Source organism: Bos taurus, chromosome 7 (genome assembly GCF_002263795.3).
Source record: "Bos taurus isolate L1 Dominette 01449 registration number 42190680 breed Hereford chromosome 7, ARS-UCD2.0, whole genome shotgun sequence".
Taxonomy (NCBI): domain Eukaryota; kingdom Metazoa; phylum Chordata; class Mammalia; order Artiodactyla; family Bovidae; genus Bos; species Bos taurus.
The window spans coordinates 58,851,613-58,872,147 of NC_037334.1; the positions used below are offsets into that span (position 1 = coordinate 58,851,613).

The window sequence follows — 20,535 nt, forward strand, 5'->3', positions numbered from 1 at the left end:
CAATGCTAGGCTGTAGCATGTCTTGGAGTCACTTCCTTGTACAAAATCATCAGTCCTTTTCATAAGTGTTCTTGTAGATGGACAACCACATAGGATGTGTGTGCGTATGGCTATATATATATGTACAGTAAATACAGTATATATATATGCAACAAATCAATAGGTTTCAGGGATCACATCTTTCAAGTCGGCACAATGCCCAGCACAGAGCCATGCACACCACGGGCCACTCAACTGATGGTGATGGCAGTGACAGAGATGCGGTTGGGCACGCAGCAGAGGGGAGCACAGCCGGAAAAGCCTCCCCGTCCCCTAGCCCCGTGCCACTCCTGAGAGGACCCCCTGCTGCTCCTGGATCTCTCATCAGTCTCTCCTCTGCCCCATTAGGGTGTTGCGCCCCACATACCTTTTCTAAAAGCTCCTGGTTTCTCTTAATGAAAAGTTGTTTATCTTCTACCCAGTGTGAATCCTGTTTGACAAAGAATATCGCGCAGTCAGCATTTCAGAGTGGCACGAAAGAGCATGTGTCGTCAAACCACTTTGCCAGAGCTGTCTTCTCTCCACCCGGTTTGTTTGCCTGCCAGCGACTGGTAAATGTCACTCACCCCAGCCAGCTCCTCATTCTAAGATGTTGGGGCCAAAGTTGCCAGGAAAATTTAACCCCCTTTACACTGTCACTCGCTAACCCTATCTTTTTCAGTCTGAATAATCCAGGACCAGCCTTCTGGGGACTCAGAAGTGACCACACAGGCAAAAAGTGAAAGGGGTCAGAATGCACACAGGCTAGATACATATGGATGGAAAACATTAAAATGCAGAACCATCAATGTAGCATAGAGGCAAAGAATGCAGCTTGAGGGGTGGGTCTTGGTCTTAGCAGTTCATGATCACTCTAGGCTAAGTGTGCAGTGCTCCTCTTCCTTGGGCATTCTCTCTCTTGCCCAGCCTCATTCGCTCTCGTAGCTGGGTTCACACTCTGGCCAGCAAAACACCAGGGACAGAAACAGAGAGCTCAACATTCGGACACAGTTTGAGAAGATCACTGTGGAGAGCCAAGCCGTGTCCTGAATGGGCACAGGGTGATCTAGTGGAAGGTCAGATTGAATCGTCTGCATCTGCAGAAGTGCGAGCAACCAAATGCCTACCTGCCCTTTCTGAGCCAGAGTCGCTTCCAGATCTTCTATTTTGGCTTTATACCTTAGCACCTCGGCCTGGAGTTGTTCTTGAGCCTAGCGAAATCAAAATTCCAGAACTCAGTAAGTAAAATGGTAGTTCTACATTTTTTCTTCCCATCATGTTCCCTGATTAGAACTCAACAAGTGAGAGAGAAGAAAAAATAATTTTCTACCATTGAAGAAACTTTAAAATCTCTTTTTACATTCTAAATTCTCTGCATATAACTTTCAGTGGCTCCCTTTACCATCAGGTTAAAATTCAAACTTTAGTTTGGGATTCGAGAACTGGTCTTCTATTTCCAATCTTTCCCCACCATTCATCAGTGCAGGGTCCACTCCTTACCGCCTAGTGATCTCCTTGTTTCCTAAATATGCCTTGAACCTCTCCATTTCTTTCTTTCTTTGAACAAGGGCCCTTCTGGAAAGTCTTCTCCTGTTTGCCTCTCCAAAACCTTTCAAAGCCAATTTTGTGCCTTATATGTAAGTCTAAATCCAAATCTGTGTAAGTATTTATTTATGTATGTATCTATCATGTGCTTTGTGTGTGTGTATGTGTGTGTGCGGTGTGTGTATGTGTGTGTGCGATGTGTGTGTGTGATGTGTGTGTGTGATATGTGTGTGCATATGCATGCACATCAGCAGTTTGGGACACTGATTTGTATGGAATGACCTTATTTCATTTAGTATAGTTATTTTTTAGATTCTCTTCTATTCTCTCTCTATATGATCCTATTATCTGTTTTTATTTTCTGGCCATACACATTTTTTTTTTTTTTCGTTGTCTTATGATATGGATAGGTCCTTTGGTACAAAGTTGAACAAAATCAGCGATGGTAAGGATTATTTTCTTATTGTTCACTGTGAGGAGAATATTTCTTTGAACTGTTAAATATTATATTTACCTTTATCAGGTTAAAAATTTGAAACTTAGCTTGCTAAGAATTATTTTAACTTTGAATGAATTATTTTAACTAATAATTATGTTAACTTTAACCTATTTATTTCTTGTATTGAAACGACTGTCTTCTGTTTTCACTGATAACTTTTTCATCTATATTGACTATTTTTGTATTTCTATTTTCTTTGAATTTATTACTCTTTTTCCCACATGTTGATTTGTTTTAGACTATTTTGCTCAGAATAGTAAGTTTTCTTACTCTAATGGCCATAAACATTTCTAAACCTGTATTTTGATGGGAGAGTGAGACTAAAGAGAGAACTGGTTTCTACATCATCACCTCTCCAAAAAACAAGGCATATGCTATTATTTTCATTGACCAGTCCTATGCTCATAAGAATGGGTAGTAAATACTAATAGAAGAATCCACAACTCTTACAGTATTAGGGCATAGACATGAAAGCACATACACCCCCTTTCCTAATGACTGCTGATCTGTTTATTTCAGTTCACCATGGGTTAAAAAAAAAAGTTTGCTCTTTTAGGTATGTGTATGTGCATGTATGTATGTATGAATGCTACCATTTAAACATATATAGTTATAATATCTATCCTTTTCCACTAACCAACTTAACATAGTTCCTACAGCACTTCTCAGTACACTGTAGACCTTCTAATAAGGAAGTAAGATAAAATCACTGGATAGTCACATTCATTTTTGACCCATGTAAACTAGCATATGAGGCAGTTATGGCATGCTGGTGATGACTGAGGACTAGGTGAGGACTAGGTTCGTATCCTGCTGCTGCTGCTGCTGCTAAGTTGCTTCAGTCGTGTCCGACTCTGTGAGATCCCATAGATGGAAGCCCACAGACAGAAGCCCACCAGGCTACTGTCCCCGGGATTCTCCAGGCAAGAACACTGGAGTGGGTTGCCATTTCCTTCTCCAATGCATGAAAGAGAAAATCGAAAGTGAAGTCACTCAGTCGTGTCCGACTCTTAGCGACCTCATGGACTGCAGCCTACCAGGCTCCTCCATCCATGGGATTTTCCAGGCAAGAGTACTGGAGTGGGGTGCCATTGCCTTCTCTAAGGTTCGTATCCTAGCTTTCCTATAAGCTACATATCCTGGCTTTAACATAACCAAGCTACATTTAACTTCTACTAAGCTACTATTTCCTCCCCTCTAGAAAGAAGTTAATAATAGCGTCTAACATACAGTTGTTTTAGGATTATATAAGATAATGTGTATAAAATACTCAGAACAATGCTTGAAATACAGCAAGGACTCAGTAAATGTCAAGTATTAGTACTGTGTGTGGTTTTTTTAAAAAAATAGATTTATGTGAGGCAGTTGCAAGATAATGGAAAAAAATAACTGACCTAGTAAAATATGACTCGGAATCAACAGTTTTCCATTTATTAGCTGTGTGATCTTGAGCAATTCAATTAACCTCTCTGAGCCTCAAATTCCTCTTTTATAAAATACCTACCTTAGAGGGCTGGCACAGGGGTTAAGTGAGATATTATCAGTGATAATTCTCAGTAGGCTGTCAATGTAATGCTGGGCACTTATGAACTAAGAAAAGGAACTGGCTAACCACTGCTTTTGAAAGATGAGTTTTTTTTTTTTTCAAACAAGAAACTAAAAAAAAAAAAACGGATTATAAAAATTCAGCATTGTCTAACTTTGAAAGTATAAGGTTTCAAATAGCATAAATGAAAACTAGGCACTCAACTGTCTTTAAAGGAACAAAAGCATTGATCTAAGCTGGCTCTAATGTCTCTAGTCCAACGTTTGTTGACATAAAAGATAAAGCAGTTCAAAAGCTGCGTTGGAGAGAAGGGTACAAGGAAAGCTATCCTACTGATACTTTTATGTCTGTGGTACTTTTATGCTGTGGCTCTTGCAAGCCCATTCAGGGCACTCTCGCAGATGTACACTAACCTTGGCTTCTCTTTCAGCATCAATGATGCCTCCAGTCTGCTCCTGCAGGAGGGCATATGCTCTTTGGAGAGCCTGGTATTCTTTTGTTAATTGTCGGAATCTCAGCTCAGATTCTTCAGCTGCCAAACTCTTGAGGTTATAAAAAAAAGCCAAAAAATAATTATGTTACGTTCACTTCCTGTGTCCATGTAAATTGTTTAAAGAGAAATAAAAGTTTGCATGATTTTGGATTCTATGTAATTTTATTCTTAATTTTAAAGGATGTTACAGGCACAAACACTATAACACTTTTAAGATGCAAATTGCAGAAATATTTAAGTATTTATGAATAAAAGAAGCATTTACTTATTTATATATTTCTGATTATTGCCCATTTGGGATTGGATTACAGAAAATTTTGGACTCAAATGATAAAAAAACTTATACCCAGATTTTGGATGCAAATTTGAGGAGATGATAATCAGAATTTTAGTCTCAGTTCCTTGCAATATATTCATATCTAACAACTTCTTCCCCAGGTAAATCACAAAACATAGTTTAAAGCTTTAGGTCTCAAACTTGAGAATGTAACACAATCATCAGAGAGGTTTGGGGATTCCACCCTCAAGATCCTAAGTCAGGAGTTGTGTGGTCCAGGAACTTTCACAGTAACTGAACACCCTAGAGAGTTCTGATGAAGGTGGCCTAGCAAGCAAACTTTGCTAAACACTGTCTTAGACTTAAATTTAAAAGTTTGTTCTTCTAATGGTTGTTGGAGGGAAGGGAGAGGGAAGGGAATAGTTATGGAGTTTGGGATGTTCATGACACACTGCTCTATTTTAAATGGATAACCAACAAGGACCTATGGTAATATATGGTAATATATGGTAATATAGCGCACAGAACTTTGCCTGGATGGAAGAGGAGTTTGGGGGAGAACAGGTACATATATATATATATATGGCTGAGTCCCTTTGCTGTCCACCTAAAACTATTACAACATTATTAATGAGCTATATCCCAATATAAAATAAAAAGTTTAAGTAAAAAATAAATAAATAAAAACAAATCAGAAAAAAAAAGCTTGTTCTTCTAAGCTTGTCATTTGGTTCACACTTTCTCTGGATGAAGAATTTAGAAGAGTAATTATATATATCTTGAAAAAAATCTTTAAACTACAGAGCTGAACTTCAGAGAAGTTTCTACAAGGGCTACATAACATAGGTGAAGCTCTTTTCCAAGAGGTAACAAAGCCAGGCAAGATCTCAAAACTGGTCACTGTTATGAGAGTATGTGCTTTTCATAAAAGAGATAAAAAGTGAAATGCTTTTTCCCTCCCTTCAAGGAAAGATGTGACAATATCAGAAAAGATGAGAAAAGTAAAAAAACCTACCTCATCCAAGTCATCATCAGGAGTAGCTGGTGTTCGGTCTGTTCTAAATGAGGCCATGGATGATGTTTCTGAATCCATGGAGTCCTCATCATAGCCAATAAATGGGTCCAAAACAGGCCTCTAATGGAGGGACAGTACACATTTACCAGAAGAACTAAGTGGGGAAAGTCAGCACATTACCAACACGCTGTCAACTGCAGACATGCAATGAACAGAGAACACACAGCTCCTTCAATGCTTCTTTGATAAAATAAACATATTAAGCATGAACACCATAATTCCAATAAATGCTTCTTCTGTGTTATTTCACTTTGATACTTTGGAGGAAGATTCATTCATATTTGGCTCTCTTCATAAAAACCTTGGATCCTCTCTTATGTTACATTTTATATCATGCTGATTTTACGTGATTTCTTCTGTTGGGTATTTAAGCTATAACCAAGAAATTCCGAAAGTTCAGGTATCTATGAGAAGGGGATTATCAAATCCTATCATCTAATTCCACATTCAAATCAAATGAGGCAACTGTTTTTTGTGTTTTTAAATATTATAAACATTTTCCCATATCTTCATTATTCAATGGCATCATTTTAAGTGGCTTTATAATTTTTACTTAATTACTATTTTTAAAGTATAAATAATGTGATTCATATCTACTACATATATTTTGCAAAGTCTATAATTAATTTTTTAGAAGACTTTATGATTAAAACAATAAACATGTATTTGGGCTTTGGATACATCTTGTCATTCTATCTTTCTAGAAAGTAGGAAACATTTGTACATTTCACTGGTAGTAGATTTCAGCCCCCATTTTTTTGTACCTCAATGTGCGTTATCAAATGAGGCAATTGTTTAAAAAAATCAAACAAATTGACAAATTAAATAGCAAAACTTTGTGGATTTTAAGAGGCTATACAGATAGTAGAATTGGCATTATCAATAATATTTCCCAAGTGAATAATGAAAATATAATTTAATCAATTATAGGATGGGTATCAGATGCTAATATTATTCATGGGAGATACCAAATCATATGTTTTGCATGTTCTTGAAGCATGACTCTCCACCTTGTCAGATAACAGATAACCCTTTCTACATCAAATCTAGTGGGTTCTTCACTCAGAAAACCTGTATTAAGGCAAACACTTTCAGCTTAAAATCCACAACACAATTATTTTTTTCAACAACACAATCATTTTTGGACTTCTAAGAACTGTCAAGAGGAAAGATTTTCTTCTGGCAAATAAACCCCATGCTCTGCTGCAGTTCAGGAACATCTGATTTATCATGTCTTTGCAGGAAGATGCCTTGGCAAGCCTCACTCCTCTGGCTGTGCTTGTGTGTGGCCAAAGCCTGATAACCTAGTTTCCTCATTACCTTAATTGGCTTGGAACTTCTTCTATGCTTTCTTCTACGAATGAGCTTTTCCCGGTCCTGGAAAACAGATGAAAGGCTTTTCAGATCTTGAGTTGGTACATATTTCCCTATAGGTTTTTTTTGTTTGTTTGTTTTGAAAGACAGAGTTGTTTTTTCCCTGAGGCATGACATATTTCTATTTAAAATAAGATTATGTTTTGTAAAATTTGGCAACTTTGGATTTGATACTTAAGTATTTTCAAAGGAAGAATATTTTACAACTTTTCATGATAATCTGTATGGATCTGAGAGCCTCAGCGTCAGGAAGTACACTGTGCTCCTAATTGGCATCCTTTGTTTTATACTTGAAGTATAAAATAGCTATTCATTGTTCTCCTAAAGTAGGATTCTTCAGTTTCCTCAGATCCCTCCAGGCTAGAAAACTAGAGTGGGTAGCCTTGCCTTCCTCTAAAGGATCTTCCCAACCCAGGAAGAACCCAGTTCTCCCGCATTGCGGGTGGATTCTTTACCAGCTGAGCCACAAGGGAAACCCAAGAATACTGGAGTGGTTAGCCTATTCCTTCTCCAACAGATCTTCCTGAACCAGGAATTGAATGGGATCTCCTGCATTACAGGTGGATTCTTTACCAACTGAGCTACCAGGGAAGCCCAGATATAATGACTGATTTCTTAATTCATTCTTTTTGCGAAAGGAGATACTCTGGGAATTTGATGTTCACCTTCTAAGTATTCCATATGGTTATCGTACAAATTCAAAAGTGGAAGAAATAAGTAACACTTATGTCTGTCTGAAAGTCTGGTAGAAATGCCTCAACATCTCAAAATTCTGTAAGAAACTTAGCTTAAACTGAGGATACTCAAAGTCAAGCAAATTCTTAGACTAGTGAAGCTGTGAGATTTATGAGTTAGTTATTAAGGATGTGGAACTGAAGTGAGGCGCATATAAATTTGAAGGGCATGTTTAACAAATAACCTAGATTAAGCCAGTGGTATTAATTTTTCCCCACCTTTATAAACAAAAATAATTTGATCATCCAATCTCAATATATTCAAAACTTTAAAAATTTATACTTAGATGACTCTCCTTAATGCGGCATATGCATTATAACATACACTCAATATAGAAAACATTTAAAGGGTGAACCATAAATAATTATAAGCAGAATTTATAATCCTTTTTGTCCTCAATAGCAGTAAATCAAGTTGTTCACCCTATTCTGGAGAATACTGTCTGAAGTTCTCCCATCACTAGTTCACCTCTGTAAGCCTTGGCTTGGTCGTGAAGTTAGAGTGATCACAGATGTCACTTGCAGAATAAAGACATAGAGGCAAAGGGGAAAACCCAAATGCAGATACAGGTCTTAGTCCAAAGCTGTTGGTAACACAGACTTCCCTTGTGACTCAGCTGGTAAAGAATCTGCCTGCAATGCGGCAGACCTGGGTTCAATCCCTAGGTTGGGAAGACCCCCCTGGAGAAGGGAAAGGCTACCCACTTCACTCTTCTAGCCTGAAGAATTCCATGGACTGTATAGTCCACGGGGTCTCAAAGAGCTGGACACGACTGAGTGACTTTCACGTAACATAGGTCTCAGCCAGATGCAGATGGGAGTAACAACTGCTTGACCTACTTCAGCAGGTACTTAAGTCCTCAGAACATCTGGACTGGAATTTCAGCTGTCATGTCATTGTGACATTGCTGTTCATGCGACAAATATTTATTAAACTACCAGACACTGAATCAGGTGTTGGGAAATAAGAGGCCTATAGTCCTGTTATTATAGGCAAAATATTTAATCTCCGAGCCTCAGAATCTTGATACTAGAAGGTAATTACAAGATACATCACGCCATCAACCTACTCATATATAATACATTTGGAAATTCTTTTAATGTGCTCTGTAGCTATTATTTGAGTTACCAAATTAGTTAACAAAGGATTATAACTGAAAAGATAGAAAACAGTTAAAGGATATAAAGGAGTTTTGGAATAGTCTCTTGAACCTATTTACATATTGATCACATGAACTTGGACCTTTGGGGCTAATTCAAAATTATTAAGTGCTTCTAGTGTATGTTGATTTCTTGCTTACTCGTCCTTGAGAACAGCTTAGAGTTTACAGATTAACCAAGACCTACCCTTGTGAGCTCATCAATAATGTTCTGTTGCTCAATGACCTGAAGTTTTAGAAACTCTGTCTCTTGTTCTTCATTAGCTTGATCGAGGTCATTTAGAGATTTTAATTTCTTCAAGGGTGGATGGGATGTGATTTTTTCTCTCTGAGTTGAAAAAAAAAAAAAGAAAGTATAGGTGGAGACTAAAAATCCCAAACTTCAGTGGTTAATATAAAATGTCTGTAGAAATTTTATGAGGTTCCAGATAAATGTGAAAACTGCCTAGCTTCAATACATAGACACACACACCAACTAACATCTTCATGTATATTTTGTCTGCTATAGTAGGTGGAAATCATTGGGAATGTCTGAAGATCTCTACAGCTGGACTAGAAGTTTGTCAGAGTACATTAGCACATCACCTCTCTATATAAGGCAAATGATGGCATCTATTTCCAGTTATTATGCAAGATCTTAGAAGATGTGGGTACTTACTACATTGTTCTATAAAGAAAACATTAGTAAAACTCTTGGAAGGGGGGTCTCTTTTTAAAACACTTTATTTTTAAAACATTTTAGTGAATTATATTTGATTTATGATGTGTTAATTTCTTCTGTAGAGCAAAGTCACTCAGTTATACATATGTATACATATGTATTCTTTTCTTATATTCTTTTCCATTCTGGTTTATCACAGGATAATTGTAATATCACAGGATATTGAATACAGGCCCCTGTGCTGTAGTAGGGCCTTGTTGTTCGTCCTGGAAGCAGGCTTTCATGGCTGAGGAGACAGGTTGGAACTCTGCTTCTCTATCTTGGAGCTTTTGGAGAGCGTGCAGATTCCTGGAAGTACTCCTATCGTTCTGCAAAATTTAGAAACTCCATAAAATTCAGAGCCAGCAGCCTTCTCTTGATTTCTTCCTTATGGGTTCTTCCTTGCTTACATAAGGGAAAAATCTAAACCTTCACAGATAGCACTATATAATATTTTAAAAATAAACTGGGAAAGACCAAGAAGTCAGGTTAGTGGCATAATAAAAACAAGGAAGCTGCACTTTTGCAGAGTGTGTGATACACACCATTTCTGAATTTTCCTTGGTAACGGCTTTTAGTTTCTCTTCCATGCGCTGCAAAGACACCATCAGTTCATCATTTCTCTTGGCGAGGCACTTGTTCCTTTCCAGAAGAGGTTTACATTGTTTTTCGGTTTCCCGCACACGCTTTAACTGGGAAAACATAAGACAATGTGTCCCTTCTGTTTAGAGTCTGAAAATAACCGCATTATAGCAACAGCCACCAAAAAAAGTGTAAACTATATGACAGGCTATTTTAAACATAAACATCTAAAAATTATGTAAAAAATTCCTACTACTAAAAAGCAAATGAAAGCAGCACAAAAGAAAATGGGCAAAAGACAAAGGGCAAAGTACACAGGAGATCAAAAAGGCCGCTAGATATTTGGAAAGTTACTCTGACTCATTAGTAAGAAGGAAAATAAATATGAAAATTCTATAATAAGAATATACCTCACACCCACCAAATGACTAAAATGATCTATAATATTATCTTTGCATGTTTATAAAGACAAGGAGAAAATGCAATTCATATATTATTTGAGGGAGTTTAATTGTCATAACAACTGTGGAAAACTGTTTGGTAATAAGTGCTGAAATTGACTGCATGCATACTCTATGATCCCGTAATTCTGCTCCTTGGTATAGTGCCCCCCAGACATGAATATATTTTCTCACCAGGACATGACGTAATAGAACCATTAACAACTTTAAACTATCATGGAACTACAGATATGTCCATTAACAATAGATGAATAAATATTTACATATACTCATCACATATAATTGTATATACATATTGTGCCATATATTTTTATAATAATATATATATACCATAGACTTTTATAATAAATATATAATAATCATATAATCAAATAGGATAGAGTTGTGAACATGAATGAATTCTATATGCACCACAATGAATGACTCTCATCAATGTAACACTGAGCAAAAAGCCAGACACACAAGGATAATTATTGTATGATTCCATTTATAACACATTTTTTTGGTGGTTATTGGACACACTGCACAGCTTGTGGTATCTTAGTTCCCTGATCAGAGATTGAAATTGGGCCCTGGCCATAAAAGCACTGAGTCCTAAGCATTGGAACTCCAGGGAATTCCCTACAACACATTTTTAAAATGGTTTTTTACCTGACGTTTACCAAATATGGGATGAGGTTACATGGCTAACTCCTGAAAAAGGACGTTTAATATCTACTGCCTCTATATGCTGGGAACAAACAGGGCCGTCCCCAAAAGTTAGCCAACAACTTAATTACAATAATTCTTATTGTTTTGTTCTTGCTGTTTGCTCCCTGCATCTGTAACTGTATAACTGGATTTGTTTCTAGCCGCATGAAAGCTTTTAAGTTACAAATGGTTGCTCAAACTCCTGCTACTGCTGTAGCTTCCTCCAGCTACTATTTGGGGCCCCTGGATCAGATATCCTCAATATGAGGATTAGGAGAATATGTTGCCTCACCAATTTAGGGGACAATGCCCCTTGTCAGCTCGGAAGTAGTTATGGAATGAGAACAACGCCCCTTTTCCCTAGGCAACATAATTCTCCTAAAAGAAAAGGGGGGAATGAGAGAGTCAGTTCCTAGGCAGGTTGATAGGGAGTCTAGGGGTCCCCAAGGAGAGAGGGGTCTGGAATTCTCAAGGAGGAAGAAAGGACAAACTTTTTTTCTTTCTCCACATTCCTTAGGATTATATAACAATAATGTATCCTGCCTAAGGACAGTCTTTGGATTCAACCCTCTGTTATCTTAAAATGTTAATTATGGGAGTAGACCTGGTCTTTACAAGGATGTATCTTGCCTGAGGACAGTGTTATCTTAAAATGTAAATTATGGGAGTAGGTCTGATGAGGTCTTTACAACCTCCAGATATTCTTTGGATTATATAACTTCATTGTTAACACTAGCAAGTGGGTATTCTTTCTGCCCCCCTCTGATGCCTATGTCAGAAGCTTTCTCTATCTCCTTTATACTTTAATAAAACTTTATTACACACACACACAAAAAAAAATGGCGATAGACATCTATAGTAAGAGAATTCAGTACCATGGTTAACTTTAGAAGGATGGTGATTGAGAGAGGTCTCAAGAAGGGGAAGTTTGGAGATGCTGGTAGTCTTCCACTTATTCATCTGGCTAGTAGTTATATGAGTACTACACATTGGGCATAGTTATTGAATTGTACCTTTATTATTTGTGCACTTTTCTTTACTATTCTGTACTATAACATCATATATACCACTATAGGGGCTTTCCAGGTGACTCAGTGGTAAAGAATCCACCTGCCGGTGCAGGAGACAAGGATTTAATCCCTGGGTCAGGAAGATCCCCTGGAGTAGGAAATGACAACCCACTCCAGACTTCTTGCCTGGACAATTCTATGGACAGAGCAACCTGGTGGGCTATAGGCTATGGGGTTGCAAAGAGTTGGACATGACTGAGCGAATGAACGTGGACATACTACTATAACAAAATGCCTAAAAAATAATAAAATTTGTAAAAATTCTGCTTAGAACTCACCAGTTCATTTCGTTCATCTCCAAGCAAGGTATTCCTGTCTTCTAATTTTCTTATCGTTGCATTCAACTCAGCTATTCTCTTTTGATTTCTTCGCAAATCCTACACGAGAAAATTAAAATGGGAATTTCTTCAATAAAACTTTTCACAAAGTTTTAGAATACTGCTCTTAAAAGTAATAGGCTTAATTCCTTTCATCTGGCTTATGAGTTGAGAGTAAAATGTCCTCTTACTCAGAAGAGAGTAAATATTTACCTTTATTCCAAACCCCCAAATTAACTGCTTGGGTTTAAGATCACGCCTGGTTGAAACTGCAAATGAATTCTATGTGGCACATACTCCCTGGGGCCCTGACTCCTGACAAAGAAAGTGGTAGAAAGCTGGATCAGTTTATGAGACCTGTGAGCTGTGAGATCAGGGTCATGCTGTGATTACATGAGGTTCAAGGAGCATCCCTTATGTCATGGCTGCACAGTGCTTCCCACAGGTTAGATAGGTGTCCTGTTATTACATTTAGCCAAAGAGAGTATAGAATAGGAGGTAGGGATGGGATCTGCAAATTCCTGCGTACCTTTGGAGAAAAAGGTCAGATTCAGAAGGCTAGTGCATTACCTCCATATATGAGACACAGTAGATTAATGGACAGACTTTGCTGGTAGATTTTGCCCAGATCAGCTGGCTTCCACACTGGTGTGACAGACATGGAATCACTTCACACATAGCAATCATAGATTAATTCTGTGCTCTAGAGTCCACAGGACCATTACACACTTACATGTCCATTATCATCTTACATGTTGATAGTGCTCTACTGTTGACAAAGCAGTTCCACACACATTATATCTCTAGATTCATAGTATCCTGGAAGATTTTGCAGAACTGAGAAGATTTAGGGAGGTCTAAGTTGTTCAAGGTCTCTATCAGTAGCTCAATAACTAGCATATATTAGATGCTACGCACCAGACACTATGCTTAATATTTTGCATATCTTTTCTCCTAACCTCAGACTAGCTCTGCGGAGTACCACTATTGCCTCTGTTTTACAGATGAGGGAACTCTGAGCTGTCAAAGGATCTGCTAAAGTCACACAACAAATGGCAGATCCAGAATTTAAACTAAAGGGTATGACTTCAGAACATATTCTCTTGACAATTTTGCTACACTGCAGGTAGGTGTCAGTGATAGAACTAAAACTTACATCTGCTAAAATCTAGTTCAGTATTCTTTCTCCCACCTACTAGGATATATATCCATAAATTATTCATTACTGAGTTCTAAGTATTAGCAATACTTTGAAATATCTATCTTTGTTCCTAAATAATACATTGCTATCTTTTTAGCAGATAAATACTTTGAGAGATAAAAGATATGAAAGTAAACTATATACAAGCTGATTTCTATCACTAAATTTCTAAAAATAATTTCTCATATAAAATGATGAAAATACAGGAAAATAAGTGTCAAACTCAACCAGACTTGAAGTTTTCAGATGATGGTTACGAATGGTTTAGTCTTTTACACAGTTATACATTTTGACCCCTGTACATGATAACCATTTTTACCAGTTTCCAACTCAATTGTTCATACAAGGGAAAATTCCAGTCTTGGCAAGAAGCAAAGTATTTTCATCTAATTGATGATTCTTAAAATACTGATGTATGGACAGGTATCATTTGGCTAGAAAAATTCTATGAATAATTTTAAAAGATCTGTAATTCTCTTGTGATCAGCTAATAGCAGTTCAGATCATTTTGTTGTCTATGAGGATAGAAAACCCTGCTCCCAAGATACTCCCTGGTTTTATAGCAGGAGATAGAATTGATTTCTCTGTAGTAAACAGGAAAAGAGCTTAAGTGAAAAGTAAAACTTAGGTACTAAATAAAAGATGACTCCTGAGTCTTTAACTTCAACTTGAATAGACTTACTGGACTGCTGCAGTGTTCAGAGCCGTCTCCTGCCCTTCCTGGTATTTCTCGTTTCGGACTGCTCATGTTACATTCAGCCTCCTTGACCAGAAAGAGCTGTTCATCCAAAGCCTCCTTCTGGAGCTGGAGCTTCTGTACATAGCCTGTTTGGGTCTCCAGTTCCTTTTCCAGAGAAAAGATGATCCTGTCCTTGGCTTTGATCTCATCCATCTGAATTAAATGACACCCAGGACATTTTATTTAACAATGCTGCAAAGAAATGCATCTTCACAATGGTATGAGCTTAACTTCTTTCTGCTCATTGAAACAGGAAAAAAGAATCATGAATACGACAAGTATATTTAATTCAGGAATAAGGTAAAACTGGTGTCAAGGAGGGTAATTTTTTTCTCTCTAGTATATCCTGTGTAGATGCTGTGATTCAGTATATTGTTTGAAATAGTCTGGGTTGGTTGGTTATAGAAAGCAAAAGTTAACTCAAAGACAGGTTATTAGTGTTAATTAAAGACAGATACTAAATATTCTACTACAGTGTCTCCCAGGACAATGTGTGATGTTACTTCCTATTTGGGGGAACGATCTTTGAATTCCTTTTAAAAAGCAGTAACAACAATGAACAGCTCATTTGTAACTGAAGAAGCTTCAGTATTTCTAGTAGCCTCATCATTTTCTAAGGCCAGTATGTTTGCATTCAGGTGGTGAATTTGTCCCTCCATGGTTCATATTATATAGCTCCTTTCATTCCTATCCATTTTCCAGAGCAGCTAGTTCTTAGCAACCATTTTATTACTACCATCAGAAAATCATGGTTGGGACAAGAACAGGAATGGAAAATACCTAGCAATATTAGCCACTGTTTTCCCACCTGTATCTGTGGGATATATTTATTGCTAAGTCTGAGCATGGTCTCAGATAAACTTCTCAACTAAAGGCCAAAAGTATTTAGTACCCGTTGATCAGATTTCCACCAGATCAAAAACTTTCTGCCATCCCTGGGTGAGGGCTAGTGAAATTATTGTCTATAAACCATCTTTGAAGAAAGCATAGCCTTTGGGTAAAGCCTTTCTTCTCATTTCATTATATTCTATGAGAATATTAAAAATGGAAATAGAGTAGGCAAGTAGACACATTTAATATAAATAATATTATGCTGTTCTCCTCTTTATAAGAATGTCTCCTTACACATAACAAATCACTTTGTATAAATATTTCTTTGCTGTGTTCCTAAGACCAAAATGCATTTTTGAACATATTTGGGACAGAAATTGTGTTATACAATCACATTTCCCCACATGTAACTATTTGTGAGCTACTGCCTCCAAGTCACATGATTAAATTTTAGATCATTTTGGGGAGGTCATGGTCCTGGGATATCATCTGATAACTTGGCAAGTAATCAAACACTGTCCTGTTAATTTGGGAGTAAAGGCATTGTCTTTATTTTTATCTCCTTGTAGGAGACAAGTCTAGTGTTACTCTTATCAGTGTTATTCTTATCTAAGTAGCATGTTCATTTGTTAGATCTGTTATCCATGGTTTATTTACAGTTTACCAGAGCTCTAGATCTGCATGTTCCTAGTTGGTTTTGATGTACTCTACATAAATAAACCTGCTGGGAAATCACCTCATCACACCCATATAATCATTCTCATCATCATAACTGAAATTTATTGATCTTTTAATACATTCAATGCATTCAGGGTCTTACATATCTTATCTCATTTTAAAACAATCCTATTATGTAATTCTGTTATCGTCGCTTCTCAGGTGATGACTGAGGACCCAAAGGGTAAAGAGCTTGATCATGGTCATATGGCTAATAAATGATGAAGCCTGATTTAAAATACAGACTTATGACCCTCGGGCCCATGCTATTAGGCACTGTGCTATACTTATGCCAAGATTATCCTTCCAGCATTTTCTCAAAGTGGTTTTCTGTAGACTATCAAGTAACTAGTGTCAAGGAGTCTCAGTTGCACACTGGTTATAATCATGGACTCTGGTTTCAGAATACTGAAAATCTTCCAAATTCCTAGTTCTTAAGTAGGGAGAGGGTACATATCAGAATTCCCCGGGTAAATTTTCTACACAGGATCACTCCCATTTCTCTTCCTTTCTGTTCCACAAATGGAACTGGCTGTTGGGGTAAGAACAAGATTAGAAGGAAAAAATGAAGACAAGTACATCTGTATTACTGAAAAAGTTTCCTGTTTTTCTGTTTGCACTGAATTTTTGAACTAATATTCAGAGAAACTAGATTTTACACTGTTACTCAGAGAGATATCATGTCTGTCTCTGCAATGTGCCAGTGAAAAGAAGTTATGAAAAAAATTATAACCATGGATGGGTGGATATATCTGTAGACTTACATTGAAACCATTGACAAACAAAAACGTTTAATGTAAAGCTTCCTTTTCATTTACCTACCTGCTGACTCCAGAGTTCACATCCTGATTCTTTCTTCAACAGCCACTGGTGTTTTAAAAACCAAAGGCAGGGCAGGGACCAATATTTCTGCACTGCGTTTGGTCTTTATTGTCAACCAATACAATAGCATGAATTGCGGATAAAAAAATTGCAAAGTTTGGCAAAGGCAACATTTACAGTCACACTGTATTACAGTACAAAGAACATCACATATTTAATTTTGTCTAATATGTCCTCTGATAACCACTTTTTACATAAAATTGAAATCCTAGAGATATCGTCCAAGGGACATAATTAGAATTCTCAGAATATAAATGGTTAGAATCAACAGATACAAGAAGGAAAGTGTTTTTTAAGTTCTTTTCTAAGAAAATATTTTTAGAGAAGCACAAAGTACACTTGAACAGGTGATAATTTGATAATATATAACCCAGCTATAACTGATGCTAAACATTCTGAATACAGATGCAAATAAACACTTCTTCTAAGACAAGGTCAATCTGCAACATTATAGCTTTCACACAGTAATTCTATTTACTTTTAAGCATAGTGAAAATACTGATGTGGCTTTTGGTCATACATATTAAAAAAAAAGCTTCAACTCAGTAGGGGTTGAAGTAAGTCTTAGAAATTGGTAATAGCAAGTAAGCTAGGTAGGAATGACAACCAATTTAAGAATTATAATGGTCCTTATTTTGAATTGCCTCCGTTTACTCTGGGGAAGAAGATCTATTTGTAAAATGACCAGGGGTTTTATAGCCCTGCTTCTTGCTTTCAGACATGGTTCCTGGAGAGAAAACACGTGAATCCCTCAGTATGTTCCCAGTGGCTGCCATTTTCAGATACCTTGAAAGCCAAAGAAAATCCCCCCGCCCCTGTAAAAACATTTTATAAATGGAAAGCCTACAAAACATGCCAATGTTGTTAGAGTATATCATTCAGAAAATTTTCATATACACCCAAGGAAACAAGAGCCATTAAATAGATAACTCTCCATACGTGTGAGGCTAGAAATATTCAATCTTTATGAGAAAGATGACTTCAAAATCTTCTACCTTTTACAATGCCAATTTTGGCCTGGGCGCACCTATTTACCTATCGACTTATCTTATATTTTGAACAGCACGAGACAGGAGGGCACTGTTAGCAATCCACTCACGAAAAAACACCTGGAAAAGCAAGCCCCACGGCTGCCTGAAGCCTGGAAAGAGAACGGTTCTGCCCTGGGTTACTAACCAGCCTCCGAATATCCCGCTCCGACTCCCACTTGATCTTGGAGATGGCTTCCTGGTGGGACTGATGCTCACTCCTGAGGTCCCCAGCCTTGATTTTATCCGCTTGGATCATGTTGCTCAGCGCCTCGTCCACCTGCTTCTTGGCCGTTTTCAGGTCCGCAATCTCCTGTAAGAGCTTAAGGCGCTCGGCATCGAACAGTTTCCGGGCCTCCTCACGGGCCTCGATGGTGAGCGCTGTCCTTACTTTGTCGCTGCTGCCGTCCCGGAGCGCGCACAGCGCTGACTTGAGCCTCTGGATCTCGCCATCCCGCACCTTCACTGTCCGGGCCATTTCCTGCTCATGCTGCTTGATGAGATTCTCCCGCACGGCCTGCAGCTCCTTCATCTTCTCCTCGTGGAGCTTGGCTTTGAGTTCCGTCACCAGGACCGTGTGCTTGCGTTGCTCCAGCTCGCGGATCCTCTTGGCTTCTTGAGTCTTCTCTCGCTCGAGTTTAGATACCTGAGAGGCGAAAGGAGGAAGAGAGGTGAGCCTCATCAGAAAGATGTGCTCCTAGGCATGATTAGCAGCTCAGATCCCTGTGATCTCCTAATGCCTCATCTCTTTTCAAATTCTAGCCCGCAGTGGAAGGAGGGAGGGTGCCCGCGGAAAACCACAGGCCTTTTTATGCAGGGAGGACAGCATGTGAGGGCTTCCATGATAGCTCAGTTGGTAAAGAATCTGCCTGCACTGCAGGAGACCCCGGTTTGATTCCTGGGTCAGGAAGATCCCTTGGAGAAGGGATAGGCTACCCACTGCAGTATTCTTGGGCTTCCCCTGTGGCTCAGCTGATAAAGACTTTGCAGGCAATGCGGGAGACCTGGGTTTGATCCCAGGGTTGGGAAGATCCCCTGGAGAAGGGAAAGGCTACCCACTCCAGTATTCTGGCCTGGAGAATTCCATGGACTGTACAGTCCATGGGGCAGAAAGAGTCGGACAAGTCTGTGCCACTTTAACTTTCACATTATGTGAAAGGAGGAAATACCCAAGGATGCTTCCAATACTTTGTTCAGACAAATGTTTGATGTTCTGGGGCTTTACTATTTTGTGTGGTCTTCAGGCAAGCAGCACAGGCATCACCCAGAGGCTTATAAGAAATGCAGGGGATCCACCCCAGATCTGTGAATGAGAACCTGCAGTTTAACCCATCCCCAGGTAACTGACATACACATTAAAATTAGGAAATTGTGCTCTAATGTTTTTCATCTTGGTGAGGAGTTCAAAATAGATCATCTGGAGATCATTCTAGACTACACATCCCTAGTGAGGTCTAAACTGAGAACTGTGCATGTCCCAGGACACCCAGGACAGTCCATAGTTCAATATTTTGATCAGACTGAAAAACTGGTGTCTAAAGTGATAGCATAAAACATTTCCCTTTCTTTTTCTTCTTCTTCTTTTTTTGAAGAGAAGTTAACTGCTGCTAAGGGGGAAGTGAGGAATGAAGATGGTTGATATGTCCTCAACTTCACCTTCCTTACTATAGCAACTTGGTTCCACCCCCCCACCCCCAATTTTTACAGATACACACACACCAGCAAAAACCCCTGCAGCACAAGGACCTCTCTGCTACAGGAGGTCAGTGGCTGTTATTTCGGCTACATGGGTGTCTGTCTGAATTCTTCACCACCTGCACACTTATCTCCCTCTCTCCCCCATCTATGTCAACACTCTGAGGAATTTAATAAAGTATTGCTTCTAATCGTTTTACTAGCAAGGAGAAAAAAAAATTCTCCTGTGTTTTGTACTATTTCCAATGGTAATACAGGTCTTTATAGATAAGCAATAGCACTGCCTTAATTTGGCTGTGAGTTTGTCCCTGATTTAGTAGATAAGAGTGTGGCCTGGTATCTGTAGCTTAAAAAAACCTCACTAGGCTCCTGTACTGTCCTCCTCCTACTGTCATTGCTGCTGCCTGTCTTTGTTCCTCTGTCTCAGTCTTTTGCACACATATACACACAGGCAGTAACCTAGAAAAAGGGAAAAATCGGGCAGCCCCAGGAGTAATATCTAGGTGAGTGACACTGAGTCTTTGCCATTTGTAAAATTAGACCATTTTGTAAAATAATTGCTGAGCCTTTCCAGCTGAAAAATTGTAAGATCCAAATTCTTTATTGAAACAATTGTAATTATGACGTAAAGTGTCTGAGATTTTACTTACCTTAATGGTTTACCTACCTTTAGCTAGAACAGGATTTTCTAAGTCCACATGGCATTCTATGAATATTTGATTTTAAAGGTACAACAATTATTCCCATGTAGGTTATTCTAAAAGGACTCAGGACACAAGGAGATTTGGCGAAATAAACAGCCAAGCACCCCCAAACGACTATTCTCGGGTCTTGCCTCCAGCCCAGCCCAGGTCCCCTCCCAAGTGTCTGTTAGCGGATACATTCTAGAGCAGCGCTATCC

The 20,535-nt window shown here is 38.4% G+C and overlaps 1 protein-coding gene across 3 annotated transcripts in view; it reads right to left on the reverse strand.

Annotated features, from left to right (window-relative positions):
* Positions 1–20,535, reverse strand: part of JAKMIP2 (janus kinase and microtubule interacting protein 2) — a 195,370-nt gene that overhangs the window by 40,412 nt on the left and 134,423 nt on the right. For 2 of the 3 annotated variants that reach the window (XM_005209591.5, NM_001075897.2), the window contains 10 exon segments: positions 18,088–18,585; positions 14,425–14,634; positions 12,503–12,601; positions 9,967–10,113; positions 8,909–9,049; positions 6,774–6,830; positions 5,394–5,513; positions 4,022–4,150; positions 1,146–1,229; positions 407–469 (listed from right to left, as the gene is read on the reverse strand). In XM_005209591.5, coding sequence (XP_005209648.1) covers positions 407–469; positions 1,146–1,229; positions 4,022–4,150; positions 5,394–5,513; positions 6,774–6,830; positions 8,909–9,049; positions 9,967–10,113; positions 12,503–12,601; positions 14,425–14,634; positions 18,088–18,585 — 1,548 coding nt within the window. 3 annotated transcript variants of the gene reach the window in all.